The sequence below is a fragment of the Choloepus didactylus genome, chromosome 6 (genome assembly GCF_015220235.1).
Source record: "Choloepus didactylus isolate mChoDid1 chromosome 6, mChoDid1.pri, whole genome shotgun sequence".
Taxonomy (NCBI): Eukaryota; Metazoa; Chordata; class Mammalia; order Pilosa; family Megalonychidae; genus Choloepus; species Choloepus didactylus.
Window position 1 is genome coordinate 128,236,319 of NC_051312.1, and position 26,837 is coordinate 128,263,155.

A 26,837-nucleotide genomic window follows, 5' to 3' on the forward strand; every position below is an offset into this window, starting at 1 on the left:
ACCCTATGGAACTTACATACAACTCCAGAAAAAGAGTGTTACCCAGCAATTACTGAGGTTAAGTTTCCACTACTCTCAGCATAGTGTGGGCTTGGAGTAGAAATTAAAATATAGAAAATAAAGTTACATTTCTCATTAGAGTTTGTGGACTAAGACTCATACCTACTGTATCAATTAGCACTTGGACCTCTGGAGATAAGTTTTTAATAAATCCACGTTCATACTCTAGGATTAAAGAGTCCTTCCTCCCATTTGTCTATTGTAATTCTTCTTGTCCTTCAAGGCTCAGCTTGAAGGACATTGTCTATGAAGGCTTCCCCAATCAGCTAACCAGAAGTACTTGTCTCCTTCGGTTCTTTATTTTTATCCCTCTTGTTGCAGGGCATCTTTGAAAGGCACAAGACTCTGCCCTGGTGTGTGCCTCTGGTGTTAAAGACATTGTGTTCAGAATATGATATCTAAGAGCTTTCTGGAAATATCTCCAACTTTTTGTAAAAAAAAATGGAGTGAGACCCACAGCATCTTGCCCCAAATTTTATTATTTCCAATGCCTATCACCTTTGACTGTTTCTACATCCCGGTTTCCCAAATTGAGTGAGCTGTGTGAGATATACTTAATTTAGGTTCTTAGACAAAAAACAAGTCCAGACATAGGGGGGTGAGGCCTATCCATGTAGTAAACCCATTACCATTGGAGGAAAAGTCAAAGTATGAATTTTGATCATGCTTTCAGATGTGAATAGAAAATTCTATTCTACTCATATGCATTTTGTGGGTCCCAAGACAATCCTAAGCAGAGATAGCTAATATCTAAGTTGTGAAATGCTATTTTCTGCTGTCTAGGTTAAATTGGATTTCCTCTGAGCAACAAATTCAAGGGTCTGAAATTTGGAAAACAAACGAAGAAAGCCAAAGAGGCTTTTATGTCCTGACATTTTCTCTTTCAATTATAAAACCCATGTACTGAGAGAACATAGAGAAAAAGCTACCATGTTCCAGTGCAGGTACTCCAGAGAGCTTTATGTTTTCTCATTTAATCCATGCCACTACCTTATGAGGTAGGTATTTCTTTTCATTTTCATTTTATGAAGAAACAGCCTCAGAGAGATCTGTCCAAAGTACAGTTGAGTCTTGGGTTATGGCATAAGATTCAAAACAAAGTGGTATAACCACAACTCATTCTTCTCACTTTAGCACTTCACACTGCCTCTTTAAGTATCCACATTATATTATCAGGAATCAAAAATAAAGAAGCAAGATGAAAGGAGTTTCGAAAACAAAAGGACATGACTTAGCCCTTTAGTTTCTTAAATTTGACAAGGTCAGAGACAACTAGTCAGGGGTCCCAAAGCAAAGCTGCTCTCATATACATTAGATGCTGTTTTGAATCATTATTTTTTTATTTTTCTGTAAAAAAGTTTAAGAAACATCAACTGTAATGTAACAAGGCTTACAGGTAAAAGAGCAGCACATTGACAGATATGTTTTTCCAAGACCCAAGCCTGTAACAGAGACTGATTCCAGATCAGCTAATCAAAAAAGTGATCAAACTGTAGTTAAGAAAAAAAGGACTTAAATTGACTTTTAATATGATCCCAGTTGTTTTTTTTTTTTTTTTAAGTTCTCTAACTGTCCATTGAAATCTTGTTAAGATGGGCTCAACCTCTCATTCTATAGATGGAGGAAAGTTCAATGTTTTTCTCAAAGCTTCTTCAGATTCCTGAGGGCTTACAGACTCAGGGCCACTTTTACTTCCTCCAGTAGTAATTATCTCGATATCCAAAGCATGCTGTTCTTCTGTTCACAACAATTCAAATGTAAAATTCAGCTCTTTCTTCTAATTTCCACAAAAAAACAGTCACTCAAAGTGTTATGTGTGTAGCAGGCTTCATTAAAGTTTATGAAGATGGAGGCATTTACATCAGAAAAATGCAAATAATTAAAATTATATACTATATTTAATCAATTCTAAGACATGCAACTTTTCAAATTTCACCATCTCTGAAATAAGAGTGAGTCTTACAGTTGAAGGCACAGCATAGTTTAATGGGCAGTCTTTCTTGGTGGCACCTAAAATAATGGTGCATTTTACAATCAATGGCATTTTAGATTAGACATAAAAGGGAAGTCAACTTCTCTGTCCTTTAAAAGTCCTCTGGCCATTTCTGCTACTTAAGCTTAGCCTTAGTGCTGGATCCATACTGCTTGATCCAGATGTCTCTGGTGCCATGTTAAAGCTGTTCTTCCATTAAAACCATTATTTATTTTGTTCACCATTGTACTTAACAGGCTCTTAAATTCTTATAACCTTTCTGAAATATGAAAACTCAGAGTCCAGACTAAGCGATTTTAATATCTAGTTGTTCTGGTTTTTCTACAGTGAACATTACAGATTTATCCCCATCTTGGACGTTTTCTTTCAAAATGAGTCTGAAAAGGTCTACATCTTTTTTACAAGCTAGATAGTATCTTGGGTACAGTGAAGACTCGAATAAGATCTTTCTCTCATGTCCTGGAACACTTCTCATAAAGAAGATCATGTCGCTTCTTATATTACTGATATTTTCAGGAGGACACATTTCCTATAGAGAAAAAACAATATTACCTAAGTTTTTAGGACATCAATATATGCCATTAACTGTGAGGTATCATACTGTACAGAATTAAGGAAGTTTTTCTTCTTCAGATTTAAGGGGAAAAAAAAAATCTCTGAATAGAGGAATACTGATCTCTTCTTAATTACTAATCTCATACTCTCCCTGCTCACTCTGGCACGTCTCACATGGGCTTCTTATTCTTGTCCAGGCCTCTAGTTTTACCCCAATTTACCTACTATATAACTTCCTTCTCTCTTCTCCCATCAAGTGGAGTCTACAACTGCTCATCTTGAGCAAGGACCATCTTGGGCTAATGTCAGTTCCTGTCTTCTCCAACCATTCACACTTACTGACATTAATGTCCTCCCACCCTCAGGCCTAGGTTACCCAGAGGTTATGAGCCTACTGTGTGAAAGTCAGGAAGTGCCTGTAATCTCAGTTTCTTTCTTCACTGGAGCCTGGATCTGAAATGTACTATAAATAGACTTAATACTTGTTCTAGGGCTAGGTCCTGGGTTCCTGTATAGCCCTGCTGAATTGGATCAGTCAGCAGTCCTTGACTTTCCCTGCCAAGCACTCCAGTTCCATAGCAGTCTTGAATTTCTGTCCTGAATATAACCTACTTGGCCAGGCCCTCTCCTGGAAGGCCAAATGCTGATCCCTGTATCTTTCAGCCAGAGGATAGAACAACTTAAGACTGCTGATCTTCTATCTGCCAATACTGCCTGTACTTTTCTTATTATTGCATCTTGCCTACTTTTCAAGGACTCGAAAATGCAGGGATTGCCAAATTTTTCCATGTTAATCCTGGAACCAGTACACATTTTGAACTTAATTTTGACTCCACGGTAGCAAAGAATCCCGCAATCCTAAGGATTGATGGAGAGACCTTCAAATGAAAATAGCTTTCCAGAATACTAAGATACCTGAAAGAATCTCAGGGATGTCTTCAAACTTCTCAATCAATTACGGAATTTATAGTCATAACTCTTGGCCTTTGCCCTTTACCAACAAGTGTGGGTCCTGAATTGATAACAGTATAAACTAGTTCCCCTACTAGAGCTGTCTATAGCTCGCAATTCCTAAGGAAGCTCTAAGCTGGGGGAGCCCATTTGGGACAAGCGGAAATCTAATGTATACGTGAGAAATAATCCTTAACCAAAACTCCAAAAGCTCTAGAAATATTACAAAGGGAGGTGAACCTGTTGGTTCAGACCTAGCATGGAAAGTTATAGTTGATGGGGGGGATGGGGTAGGTTGGATACATGATTCCTTTAACCACAGTTGGATGTCACATTTCAGAATAAAGGATATTTGGGGCAGTAGCTTTCCTTAGTTTTGGTACTGACCACTCACAGCCACCATAGGAAAAGGGTACAGCAAGTGGATATGGAAATAATCCCAGTGACCTTGGGGAACCCCCAACTTGGTGAAACTTGAGTGTTCCAAAGGTCCAGGGGTTTCTTTAGATCAGGTGAGGTTGAATCTGACCTTGGAAAAAGTTAAGCTCAACCAAACATCTGTTCTTTGGGCTCTCTCCAAAGTACATTAGTAAGTTTGAGACAACCCTGACTAAGCTGGGATGTATACACAGACATTGACAGCAACTTCTTGAAGCAAATCCCTCTCAGTGTTGTAAAGGTTCTTACCCAAAGAAAAACAGGGTTACCCTGAGCACTAGGACTTCATAGCTAGTAACAAGTATAGAAAGGTAAGCACATAATAGTAACAAGTTGTGTGTTATTATCTAGAACCTAATCTATATCTATAACCACTACTAAGATCCTTTAGTGGGGAAAAAGAGAATTAAAACGAAAAGCTAAAGCCTACTCCTCCCTCCCTCCCATCCATCCATCCATCCAACTAACACTGAGATTCCACTGGAAGTAGATTTGCTGTGAAGCTAAAGAAGCTTAAGTGTCAGAGCTGCTCACTTGGAAAGGCCTCTTCCAAGGCCCCTTCTTTTCTTATGCTAGATAAATCGGTGAATTTATGCCTTTGGTAATTTTATATTCTCTTCTTTTAAAAGGGCTGCCAAAATTGTTTAAGTTTCAGACATCCAAAAACCTGAATTTGACCCAATCCTTACTATGTGCCAAACATTATTTCTATCTTCCTAACACTCTTCTACGTCTCTCCAACAAGTATCCACTTGTAGGCCAGGTTTATCTCAGTTTCTGAATATGCCTCTGCAGCTGAATTAGTTTTCTTCCACCCCACACAGCTTGCTTGACCATCTTCACCTTTTCTTCTGGTTCCGTTGCTCAGCTGACAACATGCTTAACTCTCTCCTGTCCTTCCACCCCCAGTCCCCTAATGCCGTTATGATAATTAAGCTTCCTGTCTGTGAAGTCACAGAGTGGGGACTTCACTGCCACCTGAAGGAGTGGCACTTTGGTTGGAAGGGGATGGATAAGGGATTTGTATGGAGACTGTATTTATTGCATATGCACTGTTTGTTCTTGGATCATATTTTAGAATGGGTTTTTTTTTTTCTTCCCAAGTTTCTCCTTGGCAACTCCACTAAGATCATACCCTAGTGGGTATGAACTGGGTGACTGTGACAGTGGTTCTTTATTGGCAAATCCCCATATTCTGAAAGAGTCTTCACAACATGGATTTTCCTTTGAAGCAGCCACAACTGTCAACTTGTGAGCATCCCCAGGGTGCTCCCATTGGGAGGAAAGTTCTCTGGGTCGGTCTATAGCTACAGTTAATGTTATTTACCTAATAGAGGAAAAAAGCAGTAGCCAGAAATAATTTATACTTCACTATGAGATACATTACACTGTTACATTTACAGTTGATCTTGTTCATTTTATTCACCTATATTAACATTGAAAATGATACACATCAACTGAAAGCTGAAAGCTTTCCTAAGGTTAAGAAGCAGGAATAAAACAAATCAGGAGTTAAAATATTATCACCATAATTTACAAAGTGATTATGATTAATAGAAGGATAATGGGCCTGATTCTATGTAGTAGGAATTATTCTAGAAACTCATATGGTATTCTTAAATAAATATGACAATTCACATTCATATTCTATAGTATTATTTATCTATAGATTGATTATTCAGAAGAGCCAGGTTATGAAAGAAGTGCTGTGCCCCTTCCTCCCTCTGACAGGCTGAGAAAAACCATGATGTTACCACAAGAAGTAAGAGTTTGACCATTTTAATGGTTCTCTACCTCTTGCTATTCCTGTTCTAGACAACATGTTGGTCCAAGGGTTCTCTAATTTCATCCATAAATAAGACTAAAACCAAACTGAAGCTCAGTCTTACCTTAAAGGAAATAGCTTTGTTCTCACAGGAGAGAGTAGAAATTCTTTTCTCACACTCCACCGAGATAGTCACTGCCACACCTCTAGGTTGGCTATCTTTATACCTATATATTATAAATGTGGTGTGGGGTGCATTACCTGGAATAAACAGTAATAAAGCAGAACATTAGTTAGAAGAAATGTTGCACACAAATATATAAGGAAATTAACCAATGGGTCATCCTTAATATACCTATTCTCAATCTCGCACTCTGTGATTCGGCCAATTGGCACAAAGAGAACAGGCAAGCTGGTCAGACATTCTTTAAAATACATTTTAATGTGTATTATAGCACACATGCAGCAACTTTTTAATATTCTGAATTCTAAGTGATTACTTTTAATTTTCAAATGCTAAATAGAATATTAAAATCCATCTAAGTTAAAAATTCAGTATTTTTCAAGAATGCACATTCTGATTCCTTCAACTTTGCCTAAAATTCTGATATTTGGAATTCGTACCTTGGAAGGGACAGTAAACATTAATTTTCTAAGACACTTGAAGGTTCTGGTGGAAGACAGACTCATTTGAAATGTTTACATGCTTATTTTTAATTAAAAAAATGCTATCAGCATATTCAGCTATAACTAGCAGGAATTAAGGATACAACTCTATAGAGCTCTTATGCAATTATAGCAGTACAACAAAGGGCTTGGTGATACAAATGTGGGCTTGGGGTGACATAACTCCTAGCAATGTCTTTATTGTATCCAATTTTTCTCCCTAATTAATTTGGATGTTTTATAAAGTTTCTCCTACTCTTATGACTTTTCATCTAATTATTGGTCCAGTACAGAAAAATGTAGGCAGTAAAATGGAATAAAAGAAATATCTAGTCATTTATATGTCTGCAAATATAAAAAAAATACCTGCACATTCATAATCAGTCATATCCTCAAACACAGGTTTGTTTCCCTGGTCAATGAAGAGAACTTGGTCATTCAAATTTCGTATGATTGAGACCGTAGGTTCAAGCCTCCCAAAGTGATCTGATTCCAGGCTTTCTACAATACACATTAAATCTCATTAAAATTTTTTTAAAAATCTACAAATAGGCATACTATATGCTACAGTTTTGATAACTATTAATGCTTTTGTTACAGAAGCATTACAGATAAAGTTGCTATTGTTTTTTAACTCACTTCCAAGGGCACATACTGTTTCTTGTTATCACTCAGAACTATTCTACCTCTGAAACCATAAATTCAAATTTCCCATGGTCTGACCACAGTCTCCTATCCTTTTAGTTTTCTCGTGCTTTTACTCCAACTATATATATGTTCTTAGACTTCATGGAGTCCTTCAGTTTCCTGACTCTCGTATTTCCTCCCTATTTAACAACCCCTTCCTGTCTTTCCTTCCTACCCTACGCAGCCTGGACCCCATGGTTCATCACTTTATCTACCCTTTTTCCAGTATCTTACATTCCTAATTCATTTGTCTTTCTACTACCAAATTCCCAACCTGGCCGTTGAGGGATGCTGGAGAAAAATTATACAAATGTGCAAACTGGTGCCATTGAAAATACATCAAATGGGCCGTCAATACATCTTTTGTTTTCCATTCATCATTCCCTTCCATAGTCGATAGCTGCAATCTCAAACCTTCTTCTCTCTCTCAGGTCTTCCACACCATCACCTCTGCTTTCACTTTCAGAAAATGGGCTTCTGCTACTCCATTTACAAAGTTAACTATGGCACCATCAGTTAATTCCTCTATCCCTCTCATCCCAAGGGAAAATGTGGAAAAGGTAACTCACCTGGTATCTAAAGCTAACCCCATCTGTGCTCCGCATGCACCCTCTACTGAGACCTTACTTTACCAATCATCATCTTTTATCAACCCAGGAATTCTACTTCCTGGACTTTATCCTAAAGAAACATCAGACAAATGTGTAAATATTTCTGTGAAAGAATACTTATGGGAGCACTGTTAATGATAACAACAAACTAGAAGCAACTTAAATGGCCATTAATTGGCAATTAATTAACTACATTTTGATATTCCTTTGCTATGGGATACTATGGGGCCACTAAAAATTTAATATATTTGTAATTAATAGTGATAGAACGACATCCACATATATCACTAACCAGAAAAAAAGCTTAGATATAGTATGATCCATTTTAACAAAAATATAAGCATTTATGTATATAAATGTATATATTGAAATCAGTATCTTAAGATTACATCAAAATGATAAGAATGGTTATTTCTGGATGATTTTTGTGTTTTCAGTTTTCAAATTATCATCGTCATTGCCTGAATTATTTAAAATAAACACATTTTTATAATCAGAAGAGCATAAAGCTCTTTTCACTTTGAGATTTAAAAACCCTCTATCAACCCTATCCCACTTTGTAGCTGCAGCCTTGTTTCTATTCTCTTTTAAATAGCCAATCTTCTAGCAAGAATTGTCTGTATCATTTCCTTACCTTTCATTCACTCTTCTGCTTATTACAAACTACCTCTGCCTTCATTTCTCCATCTAACTGCTTCCACCAAGATCATCAAACCCTTTGTTGCTCAATCTAATAGATGCTTTCTGGCCCTTGATTTTGAAGGCTACAAAATTCAACAGAATGCCCATTACCCTCATCTTGAAACAGTGTCCTGGGATTCCATGACTTAACACACTCCTGGTTTTTCTTCCTCCTCTTTGGTTTGTTTGTTCTATCTTCTTTATTAGCTTATCTTTCTATTTGCATCCTTCAAATGTAGTTATTCCTCAGAATTTAGTCCTTGGCTTTTACTTTCTCACTCTACACATTTTCCCTGGAATATCTTTTTCCCCCCTATAGTTTCAGATGCCATTTCTATGCATAAGCCTGCTGCATTTTTATATCCAGAGCTCCGAATCGCATGCCCATCAGTCTACTGGACATCTCCACTAGGATGTCCCACAGACATCTCAAGATTCAAAACCACACCCGCCATCTATCTTCCTCTTTACTCTGCATACCAAACTGACTCTTCCTACCGTGTTTCCTATTCCCTGAACATGCAAATTACTTAGATGAAAACCTTAGGCATTATCCTTTCCATCATCTCTTCCATTCCCTTCACATCCAACTCCAACCACATCCTATTGATTCTTCCAAGTATTTCTAAAATCCGTTCATAGATCTTCATCCCCACTGTGTATACTTTATGTCATCATAATTTCCTACAAGAATCACAATAGTCTTTTAACTGGAACCCACCCTCCCTTTTTTGGCCACCTCTTGTCAATTCTTTATGCAGATGCTAGAAAGATATTTTAAAAATGAAAATATGAGCATGTTATCTCTGAATTGAAATGAGGCACATGACCAGCCAGAACTAATCTATACCCTAGTTAATACATATTATGCTTAAAATCCTTAAATGGCTTCTCATTATCCCAAAGATAAGATCTAAATTCCACAGTTTTGAATTAAAAAAACTCTTTATCTGTACTGTTTATCCCTCCAATTTTTCTCATCATTCTTCTCCTTCTACTCTGTACTCAGCCATCCTGAATTACCCTTAATTGCTCATATATGCCACGCTTTCTTTCATATCTTGGCTTTTGCATGCGGTATTCTCTACCATTTCTTGGCTAAGTCCTATTCACTCTACAAGTCTCTTTTTAGATGACACCTCCTTCAAAGTGTCTTTCCAGAACCCGCTGGACTGAGTTAGGTATCCCTTCTATGTGCTCCCATAGCATTCTGTGCTATGCAACACTTACCTTACCACATTCCAATTGCCTTTCTTATGTGCCTGCTTCTGTCTGTTTTGCTTACCATTGTATTCTAATGCCTGTACCAATAATTACTGAATTAAAGCAATGGAGAGAAGGACAATCTTTGAGAAACAAAGGGCTAGAATTTGAAAAAGTTGTTTTATTCTATTTCTAGTTTAGGGAGGATCACCTTAAGATTGGGGAAACTGTTACTTCTAAGGGAAACAGTATAAGAAACTAATGAGTTTTAATAGTCTGAGGTCTGCCAGTGGGTTTTTGGCTAGATATGCTTCTGATCCTCCCCAAATGCCTGAAGGACCAGCTGCTAAAGGGCTTTATTAAGAAAATTTAATGACCCAACCTCATGGTTCTCCTTGCCCCACCCATCCCCACCTCTATTTCCAGAATTCTCTGCCCTCTGGGAGTCTCGCAGGCTTCTTCTCAAAGGATTTCTGAGGAAGAGGGTGGAAGAAGATGAAAATTCCTGATTTTGGACAACAATCCTCATGCTTTAGTCCCCTTTTCCTGTCCCTTCCAGAGAATCTATGACTCCCTCCTAAGCTTAGGACTTATATTACAGTCAAGGTCTATTTTGTAGATTCTAAGAGCTGGATAATTTCTTAAGATGTAGAGAAGTACATCTTTTTAAGAGGTTCTTCTTTTTATCCCTTATCATCTCCTTCATTTCAAGGTTGTGCCATATTCCTTTGAGGGAAGATTATCTTCCTGAATAGAGTGGTGCCATGGACATTTCTCCCAGCTGAGAATGGTGATATGGATGTGTCTGTGGGATGGATGCTTGCTCAAGCAGGTACTTTGCAAAGAAAGATAAATAAATGTATACTTTACCATCGTCATCAGCTAAGGGGAAAAGAGAGAAACAAAATATATTAAATTCTACATTTCAACTCAAAATTGCCTCTCACTCTATCTTTTTTACAACTCTTTACTGCCATATCCTATTCTCTAACCCCTATCCTTTTTTTTTAATCCCTGTATGCTGCCTGTCCATTCCCATCTCCTTTCTGTCTATCTGCATCTGTCCATCCGTGTCTTCTGTGTCTAGTCTGTCCATTCGCATCTCTTGTTTATCCATCTGCGTCTCCTATTTGTCCACCATGTCTCTGCTTCTTGTCTATTGGCCTCCATCAGAAATATTATATAATTAGCCAAAAGATCCCATACAATGAAGCTCATTAACCTTAGTGTGTTCTCAAGAAAGTAGGATATAAAACCTTAAATCCAGAGTCCTATGAATTTAAATTTGTAGCCAAAAGGCAATCTTATGAAGTGTTAGATTTTGCTCTTAAATTTATTGCTTCAATGGAAAGTCACCTAAGACCTTTCTAGGAAGCTTTCAAATGAAGTCAAATTTTCAATGGAAGAACTGCCCAGGGAAGATTAACTTTGAGAATCCATTTCTATTTGTCAGGTATCTTTGTATAAAATGGAATACTTCACTCATAGAACTCTAGATTAAAGGTATCTCATAAAATTTGCCAATTTCCTTTGGAAAATAGTATTTCCTGAATGGACCCAGTTTTGTGGGATTTTCATGACATGCACCTGCTGCTACCTTGTGAGTGGGCTACTGTCAACTGAAGTGCTAGGACATGTACTGGATAAAGTGCTGGGAACTTGCACATGTTAATGCTTAATATCTAAGGTGCAATTTTTTTTCCAGAGAAGAGTGTCATTAATATTACAATGGAATTTGGTGACAAGAAGGAGTCACTTAATAGTTTACCTCACAACATCTTTTCTAGTTAAATACATTTGTTTGAACCCTGTTATGGCCCAATGCTTTAGACTCACCTATAAAGTAAAGCGTATTGTCAATAAATTTCATTCCCACAAAGCTGATGCAATCATCTTCTACTGGTTCAGCAGCCATCTTTATTTCTAATGAAAGCAAAGAGCCATTTGTTAAGAGGCGATGATCGTACCTTTGTCACCTTGTATTACCTTCAAATTCAGAAATCAGTATCAACCAGTATGCTGATAAACACTCTGGGCATTTAATAAATGCCTGGAGTCTTCAGCTTATGAACACCCATGTTCCAAACATTCCTTTGCAAACCATCAGCTATTTGGAATCTAGAAACTTTTTTCTCATCAGAGAATATTGTAAAGGTTGGATAAGTAGCCCACTAATGAACTGAACTATTGTTCTAGTATTTTTGGGGGAAATATAAATATATTATCAATATCAACATAGCTGCAGCTTAGGAGTCCAGAAACACACCTAATCCTGTCCCAGTTCCATCTCTGTCTTACAAACAATGGTCTCGCATGGGTAAGAGACTGATGGTTTGTGACGTCACTGTCAAAACGCTAAAGGTGAGAAATGATAAAAATAGTATTTCCACCTGGGCAGGGGGCAGGGTGGGAGGAGGTAGAAGGGCTCTGGCATCTGATGGCCCTCTTTCTCCTGAACAGCAGCAGGCTTTGCTCTGGAAATTGGAGTATACTAGGTTTTTTACATAAGTAATACATTCTTGCTGCAAATAAATAATAATATAGGACTTGAAAGAGTTACAAGTTCCTCTTCTTGCTTCCCCCTCCTCCTCCCCAGCCTACCCCACACCGATATGATGTGTACTCTTTTAGCAGAGGTTCTAAATCTGGGAAGTCTGTAAATTTGGATGGGGAAAAAATAACATTTATTTTCACCAACTTCTAACTGAAATTCAGTATTCCTTCCATTATGAGTGTAGGAAACAAGCCATGGTATTATTAACAGTGACTCTGTCACTAATAGAAGTACCTATTTTCCTGTTGTGTTACAATTATTGCAGATATCTTGAAATATAGTTTAAGCTCATTATTACTTTGAAATTACTGAAGTTATGAGTTCCACCAGTAGATCTTATTGTGTTAATAAAGATGTACATATATACTATATCAAAATGTGTTTTTTGATAACTATTTTAAAATAATTGGTTTCTCTGGTAATCCTAAGTATTCAATTTTGTACATGTAAAAATATTATTCTGTGAAGGGGTCCACAGACTTCGCCAAACCATCCAAGTGAATCCATGCCACAAAAATGGTTAAGAAACCTTGCCCTAATCTAGGGTTCAGCAGTGGCTTTGGTCCCTGAGGGCCGTTATGCTTAGGGCATCAAGGGAGGTGGCTGGATCACAGTGGTCACTGATACACATGGGGGTGTTTATAAGTCTGTGCTCATATGTAGAGAACTGAATCAAATATTTGCTGGCATAGTCTGAAGCCAAACATGTGGTAGAGGAGACAGGAAATTAAAACCAAGTAGAAAAACAATTTAATCTAAATTAAGACAATCCAAAAATACCTGTTAGTTGGTGGCTTCAATGACAGAGGGACTGGACAAAATGGGAAGATGTGGAGGGAAGCAAAGGGAAAAATCCCAAAGAGCTCTTTTCCCCATACTTTGTATATATGAAGGTTTATTCTAAGAGGAATAATTGTTTCTAGTATGAAAAGAAAGGTAACAAAATTTTGGTTGAATCTGTAAGAAAAGGATGGAGAAAATTTTATCATAGTCTTATCCAAAACCTTAGGCTCTTTTAGGATGTAGTAAGTAAGTAAACTATGCTCAGACAGATTTATTTTTTAAAACTTAATACTAATATACAGGAATGCCTTGCAATCATATATCATTTGGCTCTTTAAAAAAGTTGAGTTTAAGCTAATCAGTTTTAAGTAGACTAATCACATTTAAAATGGAATTCAAAATTTAAAGGGATTGTTTCATGAATATTTGGCTAAAATAGATAATTGCTCTCCAATCTAAATTTTCCTACATTAAATTTACTTAAATGGAGTCTGAACAACTCCATGGAATATTTTCTGCTCATTCCACATCTTGGTGTTGCTCCCTCCAGTGAACTCAAAGCACTTCATCTACTTAAATTCCAAAGTCAATCATGATAATCACTTTCTTGCATAATACTCTCAGATCTTTTTTCTTCTTTCACTTCATCACACTCACCTGGAAAAGCCCCAAACCTATTAAATAAAACTGAAAAAAAAAACAAAAACAAAAAAACTGTACTTCTTATTGTGCTTCTACAGCTGACCAGCTGACTGTGGTTAGAGGAAAACACACCAGCATGCTGGTCTCAATTCAAATCATGATGATGAACCCCAGGAGGGCCCCAGCAAACACACCTGTATTTCCCTAGAGCAGAAGTATACAATTTTTTTTTCTGTAAAGGGCCAGATAGTAAATACTTAAGGCATAGTGGGCCATACAGTCTGTCACACCTAATTCAACTCTGCTATTGTAGCGTGAAAGCATCCATAGACACTATGTAAATGCATGATAAAATGTTATTGATGGACACTAAACTTTGAATTTCATGTAATTTTCATGTGTCATGAAATATTACCTTCTTTAGATTTTTTCCCATCTATTAAAATATATAAAAACCTTTCTTATCTCGTGGGCTGTACAAAACAAACAGAGACCCATAGGCTGTAGTTTGCATGTGCCTGCCTGAGGGCATTCACGCTCCCATTTTCCTAGATGACCATTCACTTTTTTTTTGTCTCTTCTTTCCCCTGCAAACCTGACACCTTGCCCCCACCTTAACTCCAGCTCATGATCTTGATGCTATTTCACTGAGATAACAAGGCATCACAGTGAAGTTCCATTCATGATATCTACCCACTGACCTGCCTAGAGCCATGAACTCTACCTCCTCTCCTGTATCTACAATGACTGTTTTATATTACTGCAAAGAAAAAACCCTACCAGGGTACCACATCTCATCCCTTCTTACACATACTCAAAGAATTCCCTCCAGTCATTCTACCTTCTCTCTCCTGCAACTTCAACTTTCCATTTCTACTGGGTCTCTCTTCTCAGCATACAAAGTTATTATTTCTCCTTTCTTTAAAAAAAAAAAAAAAAAGAAAGAAAGAAAAGAAAAGAAAAGCCCCACAAAACTCTAGACTCCTAAATGCCTAAAATGGAAATAAGACAGGAGAGAGAGAAAAAAAACAAACAAAAAAAACACACAATCATGTAACAAAGGAAGGACTTTGCATTCCTAGCAATTTCCATCTTTCTTCTGGTCTCTGATTTTTTCTTCTCTTTGACATATTTCTTCTATTTGACATTTTAATCTTGCTTTCTTTCCTTTTTACTACCATTTTATGGAAAAATTCCTATTAAAACTGTTTTATTATTTTTTTATTTAAAGCTACTAGAGTTTTGCAGTTCTACATGATTGTTACCCATGCTGCAGATGTCTCCCCTCTTTTTAATGCTTCTCCTGTCATTTTTCCTTTCACCTAACCCCTTTTCTCCACCTCTCACCTGCAAAACAGGATCTTCCTCTTTTGCTCCTCTTCTAAGAAAAAGTGGGGCTAGCAAAGGGAAAAGTTGAAAGGTAAGAGAGAAAAAGAGATAAAAATAGAGAGACAGCTAGGTTTTTGTGATGCATAGAGGGATCATCCCATCTTTATTTTTCATATCACTGAGTATGTGTTCTTGGACTTAAAACCTTTTTCTCTGTTAGTAAACATTTTTAGAATTTGAATTTGGTCAACTGGATGTTCCTTTCCCCACCTTTTTATAGTTCAATTTTTATTCTGATAACATATATATTGACATACAATTTACCGTTTTAACCACTTTTAAGTGTACAATCAGTGGCATTAATTACATTTACAATGTTGTGCTGCCACCAAAACTTCTCCATCATCCCAAATACAAACACTTTATCTAATAAGCTGTACTCCCCGTTCCTCCTACCCCTAGCCTCTGGTAACCTCTAATCTACTTTCTGTCTCTATGAATTTGCCTATACTGGATATTTCACTTAAGTAGAATTGTACAATATTTGTCCTTTTATCTCTGGCTTATTTCACTCAGCATAATACTTCCAAGGTTCATCCATATTGTAGAATGTATCAGGACTTCATTCCTTTTTACAGCTCAGCAGTATTCCATTATATGTTTATACCACATTCATCTGTGGAGGGACACTTGGTTTATTTCTACCTTTTGGTTATTGTGAACAATATAGCTGTGAACATCAGTGTACAAGTATTGTTGAGCCCTTGCTTTCAGTTCTTTTGAGTATATACCTAGAAATGAGATTGCCAGGTCATAAGGTAATTTTATACTTAACTTTCTGAGGAACTGCCAAACTGTTTTCCACAGTGGCTGCACCATTTTACACTCCCACCAACAATGTATGAGTGTTCCTATTTCTCTATATCCTCTCCAATATTTGAAATTTTGTTTTTTTTTTAATAGTAGTCATTCTGGTAGGTATAAAAATGGTATCTTATTATGGTTTTGATTTGCATTTCCCTAATGGCTAATGATGCTGATCATCTTTTGATGGGCTTATTGGCCATTTTGTGTCTTCTTTGGAGAAGTATCTATTCAAGTCCTTTGCCCATCTTTAAATTGGGTTGTTTGTCTTTTTTTGTTACTTTTTTTATTCTGGATATTAAAACCTTATCAGATATATGATTTACAACTATTTTTTCCCATTCTGTAGGTTGTCTTTTCCTTTGTTTGCAATGTTCTTTGATGCATAAGTGTTTTTAATTTTGATAAAGTCTCTTTTATCTATTTTTTCTTTGTTGCTTGTGCTTTTGGTGTCATATCTAAGAATCCACTGCCAAGTACAGTTCCTAAAGATTTTCCCCTATGTTTTCTTCTAAAAATTATATGGCTTTAGTTCATGAGAACTAATGCTAATATTTGTATATGGTGTGAGTTAGGGATACTGCCACCCTTTAAATGATTTTTTCCTTACTTAGCCATTCTTGGTTTAGTACTTCTAAAAATTCCTCAAGAACAGTTAAATGTTCCCTTCCCTTATGTACAAATTGTGGTTGGGGAGGAACAGAAAAAAACAGTCAAAGAATATAGAAAAGGGTGGAGGCTGTTAGGATGGAAAGTTCTTACTTTGTTCCTTGGCTATTTCATTGCTAACCTGTGCCCTAACCCCATCATACACTATACACCTGCAAGGGTCTTATAATACTCATGGTTACTAAGGGGCTATAGGTTTTTCTTGGGTGGCATTCTACCCAGACTCAGGATGTTCCCCACCTCTATTGACCTAGACTTGCTTTCCAACTAATAAAAAAGTCTCTACTTTATTTATTTTCCCATTCCTCCACCCCATTATGTGACTTCTGCTTGACTCAACTGTCTAGAGAAAAAAAACATTTTGTAAAAAAATTGTCTACATAAAAAAGATGTTTATATGATATGTATACTGTATACATAATTTATATATCACTAGTCATGTGAAATCAGTAACTTCTCAGATGCATGTTTCATTATTTGTAAAATCAGACAATAAATCTATTCTCCCTACCTCAGTAGGCTATAATGAAGATTTAAAGAGATAATGCATATGAAAACCTTTGAAAACTGTAAAGTGTAATTCCAGAGGTAAAACATTATTATTTACCTGCCTTTATGTCATTAACAGAAAACAGAGTCCTAAGGGACTAGACATAGCAACTTCTGAAGAACAGGGAAAAGTTCAGGCAAGAGCTAGAAGATGATGTTACCCAATGGCAGCAGGCACTGAATAAGGCCCAGTATCAACAAAGGCTTTTGAAATCATGGCTTCCACAAGGTGTTGGATTATTGGAAAGGGCTGTAAAAAATTCACTTTGCCCAAATATCTAGGAATAAATTTAACCAAGGATATAAAGGAGTTGAACATGGAAAACTACAAAATACTGCCAAAAAATATTAAAGATCTAAATAGATGGAAGGACATTCCATGTTTGTGAACTGGAAAACTATATATTGTTAAGATGTCAATTCTACCCAAAGCAATTTATTGATTCTACACAATCCCAATAAAAATTCCAACAGCTTTGTTTGCAGAAATGGGAAAGCCAATCATCAAATTCATATGGAAAAAAAAGGGGTACCAAATAGCCAAAAACACCTTGAAAAAGAATAAAGTTGGAGCACTCACACTTCCTGATTTTAAAACTTATTACAAAGCTACAGTAATAAAAAAACATGGTACCAGCACAAGGACAGACATATAGACCAATGGAATTAAAATGAAAACTCAGAAATAAACCCTAACATCTATGGCCAACTGATATTTGACAGGGGTGCCAAGTCTACTCAATGGGGAAAGCACAGTCTTTTCAACAAATGATATTGGGAAAACTGGATATCCGCTTGCAAAAGAATGAACAGATCCTTACCTCACAACATATATAAAATTAATTCAAAATGGATCCAAGACCTAAATATAAAAACCAAAACTATAAAATTCCTACAAGAAAATATAGGAAAGCATCTTCAAGACCTTGTATTAGGCAATGGTTTCTTAGACTTTCTACTAAAAGCACAAGCAAAAAAAGAAAAAATAAATGGGACTTCATAAAAATTAAGAACTTTGTGCATCTAAGGGCATTATCAAGAAAGTGAAAAGACAACCTACAAAATGGGAGAAAATATTTAGAAACCACATATCGATAAAGGTTTAATATACAGAATATACAAATAAATCCTACAATTCAACAACAAAAAGACAATCCAATTAAAAAATGGGCAAAGTACTTCAATAGGTATTTCTCCAAAGAAAATATACAAACGGCCAATAAGCACACGAAAAGATGCTCAATATCATTAGCCATTAGGGAAATGCAAATAAAAACCATAATGAAATGCCATTTTACACTCACTAGAATGGCTACTATTAAAAAACCAGAAAATTTCAAATGTTGGAGAGGATATAGAGAAATAGGAACACTCACACATCATTGGTGGGAATGTAAAATGGTGTAGTCACCATGGAAAAGTTTGGCAGTTCCTCAGAAAGTTAATTATAGAATTACCATATGACTGGCAATCCCACTTCTAGGTATAAATCCAAAAGAATTGAAAGCAAGGACTCAAACAGATATTTGCACGATGAAGTTCGTAGCATCATTGTTTAGTTTCTAAAAGGTAAAAACAACCCAAATGACCATCAATGAAAGAATGGATAAACAAAATATAGCATATACATACAATGGAATATTATGCAGCTGTAAAAAGGAATGAAGTTCTGATACATTTTACAATGAACTTTGAAGACATCATGTCTACTGAGATAAGCCAGACACAAAAGGACAAATACTGTATGATGTCACTTATTTGAAATAATTAGAATATGCAAATTCATAGAGTCAGAAACTAGAATACTGGTTACCAGGGGCAGCGGTGGGGATGAGGAATGGGGGAATTAATGCTTAATTAATAGAGTTTCTGTTTGGGGTGAAAAATTTCAGTAATGGATTGCGATGATGGTTGTATAACATTGTGAATAATTAACACCACTGAATTGTATACTGAAAGTGGCTAAAACAGGAAATTTTAGGTTTATATCTTATCAGAATAAAAAAAAATCCCATAGAACTGTACAACAAAAAGAGTGAACCCTATTATAAACTTTGGACTATTGTTAATAATATAATAATATTGTTTAATCAATTATAACAAAGGTACCACACTAATGTGAAACGTTAATAGTACAGAAAACTGTATGGGGTGAGAGTATTTGGGAACTCTGTACTTACTGCATTGTTTTTCTGTGAAAAAAATTAAAAATAAATGATCTGAAAAATAAAAAAATGCATTCTGCCTATTTAACAGTTTATCTAGGTTCAGTTCCTTACACACATCCAGATATAGTTATTAAATTTTTGTAGATATACAATATACACACACATATATGTGTACAATTCTTTTAGAATTATTTCCTGATATTTTAAAGGGTGGGTATGGGGGAGGAACTGAGGAAAAATAATATAGTAAAGGATGAAAAATCTGCTAAGACTAAAATTTACCAAAAATCAACCCAACTTTAAGATTAAAAAACAGAGCTACAGTGACTAGATCGAGCACTGGTGGGCAGTTTCTTTATTCATCTCTGTGGCTTCATTGCCTAACACAGTGTATGTCTGTTACCATTGTCAGAATGCAGCCGTTAATGACTGCATTAACTGAGAAGACATTTGTTAACCTGAGAGCAACTCCATGTCTTCAGTAACTATCAACTGGAGAAAATAATGGCTATGGGTGGTTTTCTCTACAAACTTAAATATTATGTAAAGTATACATATTTATGAAAGTAATTCACCTGGAAAGAACCAAGTAATATGGGCAGGAATTGAATCAAATTACTAGTTTTTACTATGGTGCTTATATAGTAAGTCAGCGAGCGAATGGATGTAGAGAAGGACATAGTGACCTTAAAAAATAATAGTACTACACAATATTTAAATTCATTCTTCAATTCCTTGTTGAGGATCCACTATGTACCAGGCATGGGGCTCGATGCTGGCAAGACACACGTGAATGCGACTCAGCTCCTTCCCTCCAGTTTCTCTCTTAGTGGGAGAGAGAAATATCTAACTTAACAAAACAGTATAACGAATGCTTAACAACCGGGTCTACCACGGATGCTTTCTCTACCTGGTGGCGTTGGAGAAGGTTTCTCAGAGGAAGTGATGACTGTGCTGCCTTGAAAGAGGGGCAGACATTTTCAAAGCCAGGGGAAGAGCATTCCAGACAGAAGGAACAGTGTGAACAAAGGCCAGAAGCAGGGAGGCTGAGAAAGAACATGGCTTGTTCGAGGTCTCACCACTTCTACCTGAAGTAGTGCAAATAGTCACTTTCAGGAAGAATGAATTTCTGAACATTTCATATAATTCAATTTTAGTTTTTTCTTGGGAATAAATATAAAGTATGTGTGGACATAGTATTGGAGTACATAAATGTACAACAAAGTGTATTTTTTTCTTTCTTTTTTCCCACTTCCTCAGCATTATTACTCAAGTTTTGTAAAATGCTCTCTCTACACAGCCTATCATGGTGGCACTTTGGCCTTTTTTTTTTTTTTTGCATTTAACTTCTGTTCCACAATTATTTATTTGGGGGTGATTTTCAGCAGAAACAGAAACAGTACACTTAACACTTTCTTAACACTGCTATCAGATATAAAAATACTTTAAATTACAATAGCACAACAAACTATACAGCACATAAAATAAAATAACAGGATAACAATAACCTATGTATTTTAAGAAATTCTGAGGCATTTAAAGAATAGCCTGGCTTACATATACCAACCACTGCGGTAGCAGATAATTCTACCAGGTGTAAAAGACACTTCCATGGCCAATAGTGTAAACAATTTACAATTCACTTGACCTAACAGCTTTGAAATTATTTCTTTCTAGATAAACTATTTGATTTGGAGGAATCCACATTATTTCCAGTGTTGCCTATAAAGTGAGATAATTATTTTTATATTAGTTTGATTTTGTCCATGGACTTCATATAAAATGCAAATTGCAACATAGTTCAGTTTGACAAAAGCTTGACTAAAGCCTTATTTAGCAGACTAAGGAGTTTGAACTTTTTTTCTGAAAAAAAAATAGTGACTTATTTTATGTTGAAGAAAGATATGATCAAATTTATGTTTTAAAAATCTCACTCTGGCAGCAGGGTAGGATTAGACGGGGCAAGATTGGACAAAGCTCAGAAAACAGCCTCAAAAGCAATTTTTTTTTATTGTGAAGTTAACATATATACATAACAGTGATAACTTTCAAAGTACGATTTCTAAAGTAGTTAGAGAGCAATTTTCAAAAAATGTCATGGGTCACAGTTCCACAACTCCAGCCATTTCCATTATTGTAAAATATAACATACATACAGAAAGGTGTCAACTCTCGATACACAGATCAACAAAGTTATATAGGTAATTTCAAAAATTGTTATGGATTACAGTTCCACAGTCTCAGTCCCTTCCCTATTATGCAATACAAGGTATATACAGAAAGGTGAAGACCTTCAAGGCACAATTCAAAGAGCAGCTATACAGCAAGTCCCAAAAGGTGCTATGGGCTGCAGTTCCACCATCTCATTTACCTCCTTCCAGTCATTCCAACACCCCAGCCTCAAAAAAAAAAAAAAAAAAAATGTATATATATATATATATATATATATATATATAATTATATAAAGTTTCAGTATTCATAGACCTTTGTTAAATCTGATCTTGTTTGCTGCTACCCTGTCCTCTCACTTAATCTATATCTCCATCTTCGGGGGGTCTAGGCAGTGAGCACCCTAACTTGTTCAAATTGAAAGAGGGTGTTGACAGTATGGGGAAGGGGGCTGCATCCAATTGTTAATACTAAAGAGGCTTTTGCCTCTGGGTTTTAGGACTTGTCTGGTATAGGAACACTCCGGCAGATTTAAGTTTTCAAAAGCAATTTTAACAGTTAAGGTAATTGTTGATGAAGCTGTACAGGAAAGCAGTGATTGTGGGCATGGGGAGTCGGGGGAGAGGATGGACTTAGGGTAGACTAAACCAGCAGGATTTTATAAGTGACTGGTTGTGGGCCAAATGGCAGAAGGACGAATTGAGGATGACTCCAAAGTTTCTGGCTTCATTTATTTGTTGAATGGTGCCCCCATTAACTAAGAAAAAAAAGAGAATGAAAGATCAGGCTTGAGTGGAAAATGATCATTTAGTTCTGCATATCTCAGAGAAGTGCCACAGAAGCCCTTTAAAGAAGAGAGGACTTTCAGGGAGAGGCTGCTTGAAACCAGATGCTGCAGAACCCATAATTAAAATACAAGCTTATAATTGCTCACCGAATGAGGCAATTGGGAAATTTTGGTATCCTTAGAACAGTTTGGGTAAAGTGGAGGTAGCAGAAGACAGGAGGCCAAATATCGAGGACAGAATGGGATAGAAAAAATAAAGACAGTGAACACAGACTTTCATTTGGAAAGCTTGGCTATAAATTGAAATGAGAGGATGATAGTTATTGGGAGAGAAGTAACTTGCAAATTTCAGTATCTGGCTCCAGATCCTTAGTTTCACTTGTAAGATAGCCTAATGAGTTACAAAACTGAAACCTGAGAGTCCTTCTTGACTGCTTTCCTACCTGCTTGACTACCTTTTCTGTCCAATAAATACTATCGATTCTAACTCAGAAAAAGCTCTAGAACGTGGTATCTCCTCTCCATTTCCACCAGCACTGTCTTAAATCAAGCTCTTATTACTTCCGGTATCTTCTATTTTAATACTCTTCTACTTGGTTTTCTTGCTTCCAGGCTTTCCCCATCTCTAAAGTGCTGGCAGAGTTATTCCCTCTGCCAGGTTGGAACTTTCCCTTGCCTCTTTTTTGTCTGCCAAACTCTTCTGCATTCTTTAAGTCCCAGCTCAAATATCTCCTCTAGAAAAACTTCCTTGACTCCTCCATCCCTAGCCAATCATTCTCTCCTAATTTCCTGGCCCACCCCACACTCTCAGCCACCCTGCCCTCTGTTCAATATTCTGAAATAGTTCTTATTACACTGAATTAAGACTCCTTGTTTACAAACAAGAAGTCTGCCCAGGTTCACTCTGAGTTTCTTTGAGACAAAGAGTTTAATCTTCTTTTTTGAATCCTCTACGCTTGGAAAGAGCTTACCACACAGTAGGAGTGCAATAAATGTTTGTCAAATGAATAAATATTTGCAATGATAAAACTTGTCATGACAACAGTGTGTAAAGGAATTAGTAGAATTTTTTTTCTGTCTCAAAATGTTCTCCCCATTGGAAAGCCAATGAGAAAGAGAAAGAAAATGAGAAGAGTCTGAAAACAGATTTTTAAAAATAGAATAATTTTTCTAATATTCTTCCCCTTCTTTTTTCCCCTAGTATTTTATTTCATGTGAGTGTTTATTTTGAATCTTCATTTGTTTTATTTTCCTCCACTTTGGTTATATCTTTGATTATAATTGTTGGGTTCTCACTCTGTACATCCTCCCCCCAATTTTCTTTTTTTCCTCTTTCACCCGTGGTCCTTTGCTTTCTTAACTTTAATTTATGAAAATTATAGTTCCAAGATTTGAATATTTCATCTAAAAATCTCAGATTATTGACTTTTTTTTAAGAATAATAAATTACGTTTCTCAGGAATATGCAGTGTATATGATTCTTTGAAACAAAGAAAGTTTTTGTTATTTAAGTCTTTGGAAACTAGCCCAAGGCTAGGGGAAGGTAGAATATCATGATGGAAATTAGGCCACAGGAGCTCCAATTCTGTCTGGGTAAATCACTTCATTTCGAGGGTCTCAGTTTCCTTATTTGTACAATGAAGAAATTGGATGAATTACTCTTTAAGGTATTTTCCAGCTCCAGCTTTCTGTGAGTCTAGATTCTAGTTAAAGCTGCAAGGAGAGAACTATTCATCTGTGGCAAATATCATAGTGACTTCCTCAAAATTCCAAGACAGCAAGTATTTACTGAATATTTATTGTATAGCTAGCATTGTTAAGCCACTAGGAGTTTAAAAATATAATATCACATTAAAAGCAAAAATGCCTTGAACTTGAAAAGCATCTATAATTACACTTATCATTATACAATTCTGTGGAAAGGTATGGAATAAAATCCAGAGGCATACATAAAATCAAGTGGTTATCGACAGTGTCGGGATCAAAACCTAATTTTTAAATTATATAAATCACTTAGTCCTTGAAAACCTTGCCATCTTATGTGTGTGTGGAAAAGGGAGTAGATGTGGAAGAAGACTTAAAAATTAAATAGTTAATGATAAAGGGTATATTTAATCATGTGCTAAATAGACTTCAAGTGCCATAATACTTTCGAGAGGCAAAAATCCGAAATAGAACTGATGTAGTTGGAGTGGCCTTGTGTGGAAAACAGAATTGAATTGAAACTTAAAGGATGGTTAATATTTGAATAGATGGAGAAGGGCATAGTTAAGATTTGGTGGATGAAAAAGGGCATTGAAGAGCAGTTACATGATAATCAAAAGGGAGACTGAATGAAGCCATTTTTTCACTGTGGGGAAAGCAGTGAACAAAAGGTAAAACAGAGTTAGGATATGGAGGGCTTCTAAAGTCAAGTAGAAGAGTTTTAATTTAGTCTCTCAGGCAATAGGAAAACCTTGCAGGTTACTGAGCTGGCAAGTGCATTATGAAAGAGATTAGAGACAGGCTATGAAACTACTGCAATTCACAGGGTAGGAATAGTATGAACAAGTCAGATAAAAAAGATATTTTGAAAGAACTTGAAATAGTTCAAGAGGGATTTAAGGGTATCTAATTTTTGTTATTCATACTCCAAATTAGAAATATTTATTAAGCCCTTTTCTTATTTAGAAATAAAATTCTCCTTTGGAAGGCTGTAGCCCAGGCCAAGGGTGCAGATGTAGATTCCACAGATTCCATCAAGATTATCAACCTTTGGCAAACATTTTTTTTTTTAACACAATTTATTCAGAGTTGAGACTTCTTTAAGAGAAGCTTATTTATTTTGTCACTTTTAAAGCAGGAATTCTCAGGGTGTCCACAAGGTCAAAACTATTTTCATAATAATTTTAAGATGTTGTTTGGCTGTTCCGCTCTCATTCTCTCACCAGTATACCACAGACTTGGCTACGTTAAGTGTGACAGTACAAAAGAGAGAATGCAGAAGCAGATGTGAGAATCCATCTCCATTAAAGAGATTTGGAAAAATGAAAAACAGTATCACTCTTTGCACTAGACTTCTCTGAAAAGTTATTTTACATTAAAAATGTTATTTATATTAACATGTGATGTGCATATTGTTTTTATTTTTAAATAAATTAGATATATATATTTTAAATTTCTCAGTTTTAATTTCTAACACAGTAAATTACCGTAATACACTAAAAATCCTAGATCAACAAAAATTCTTTGGGGTCCCCAATGATTTTTAAGAGTGTAAAGGAGAGACCAAAGGTTTTGAGAACCTCTGCTCCAAAGTGATACTTTCCAATATTTGATAAAAGAGAGCAAAATAAAGTTTCTACTCTGACTTTGCTTTTATTCCTAACGCAGTTGCCTACTTTCCTACTTCCAATCGCAGAGATGTCGCAGGACTTAAAATTCCTCTCGATCGCTTTTCTAGCTTGTAGACCTCTAATCAGCAAGCCAGGTTTTCAGATAACAGAGGAATGATACATCTTACCCGCGCTCACGAGTTTCCCACGAGAGGAAGCGATCTAGGAGGCCTGCGGTCCTTTACTTTTTCCTGAGGCTCTGTAGAACAGAGCAGGCGCCAGCGGCGTCAGAGCTGAAGCAGGCAGCCAGGAACGCAGAAAGGATTGGAAAACTCAACTCGCCGTTTGGCCACACGCAGCAGTTTTCTGGCAGGAAAGAAATGCGCGGCGCCCGCGGGCCCAGGGGCGGAGCCTGCGGCTGGTGCGCCTCTACCCGCCTTCGAACTTGGGCTCCTCCTGGGCGCAGCAGAACTTGTAAGAAAATGTCAGAGAACACGGGTATTTCTTTTAAGGCAAAGGAGCTATTTTAAAGAGATAATTTCTTCTATAAAAGTTGGGATTTTAGCCCTTGCCAAGCTTGTATCTCTTTTGAAAAAAGCACCTCCTTGGTTCATTAGAAGAATCTGCTTTTCTTGCATCAGTCTCTCTTTGTTTTGAGACTTTGTGGTCATATTGAAATGTGACCAAAATTCTTTCTTGGATTGTCTAAATTCATTATCTTACTGTGACGAGTAATCAGTCTTAGTAATTACTACAGTGTAATCATAGCATAAAATATGTCTAAAATGTAACTTTTAAGGAGGCGAGTGTAAATATCATAACCTTGAAAATGATTAACATTAACAAAATTTCTTAGACAATATTTTCTTGAACATTCCCCAGATTGAATTAGTTTTCCATCAAGGGAACCTTCCCCACCCCACCCCCATTCTTTTCAGTTCAGAGACAGTATGAAAACAGAGGGTTGCTAGTGTTAGGAAACAAAAATGCTTATATAAGCAGCCAGTTATTTTGTTGTTGTTTTTGTTTTAAATAAGATAGATAACTTTCATTTCATAAAGTCATAAAAACATTATGTCCATAGACGTCTGTTCCAGGAAGTCTGCTGCAGGATGGTCTGAGTTTCTCGGTGTAGAGACTACAGAAGAAAAAAAAATAGTACATTTAAGAAGCATACAATAAGAATACATGTGTGACTGAAATTGAAATGACGAAGTTTCACCCTCCAACTGTAGTGTCCAATAAGGCCAATTAACATGAAAGCGTGAAGTAGGGTCAAACAGGGATCAGAAGCAGAGCACCAAACTACGATTTCTAATTTTAAACTGCCCATTGCCAGTGATGTTTTTCTAGCTGTAAAGATAGAGAATGCACAATTTACCCATTTCTTACAAATGGA

At 36.3% G+C, this 26,837-nt stretch overlaps 2 protein-coding genes across 4 annotated transcripts in view; one reads left to right on the forward strand and one right to left on the reverse strand.

Annotated features, from left to right (window-relative positions):
- The window catches only part of LOC119538478 (testis-expressed protein 12), a 132,463-nt gene that overhangs the window by 54,048 nt on the left and 51,578 nt on the right, over positions 1-26,837 (forward strand). The gene's annotated exons all lie outside the window — the stretch shown is intronic.
- On the reverse strand, positions 1,598-25,813 carry IL18 (interleukin 18). The gene is made up of 6 exons (XM_037841446.1): positions 25,627-25,813; positions 11,447-11,533; positions 10,481-10,492; positions 6,795-6,929; positions 5,887-6,023; positions 1,598-2,582 (listed from the first exon to the last, which is right to left on the reverse strand). Exons 2-6 carry the CDS (start codon positions 11,523-11,525, stop codon positions 2,340-2,342), a joined length of 606 nt encoding a protein of 201 aa, XP_037697374.1. The 5' UTR covers positions 11,526-11,533; positions 25,627-25,813; the 3' UTR covers positions 1,598-2,339.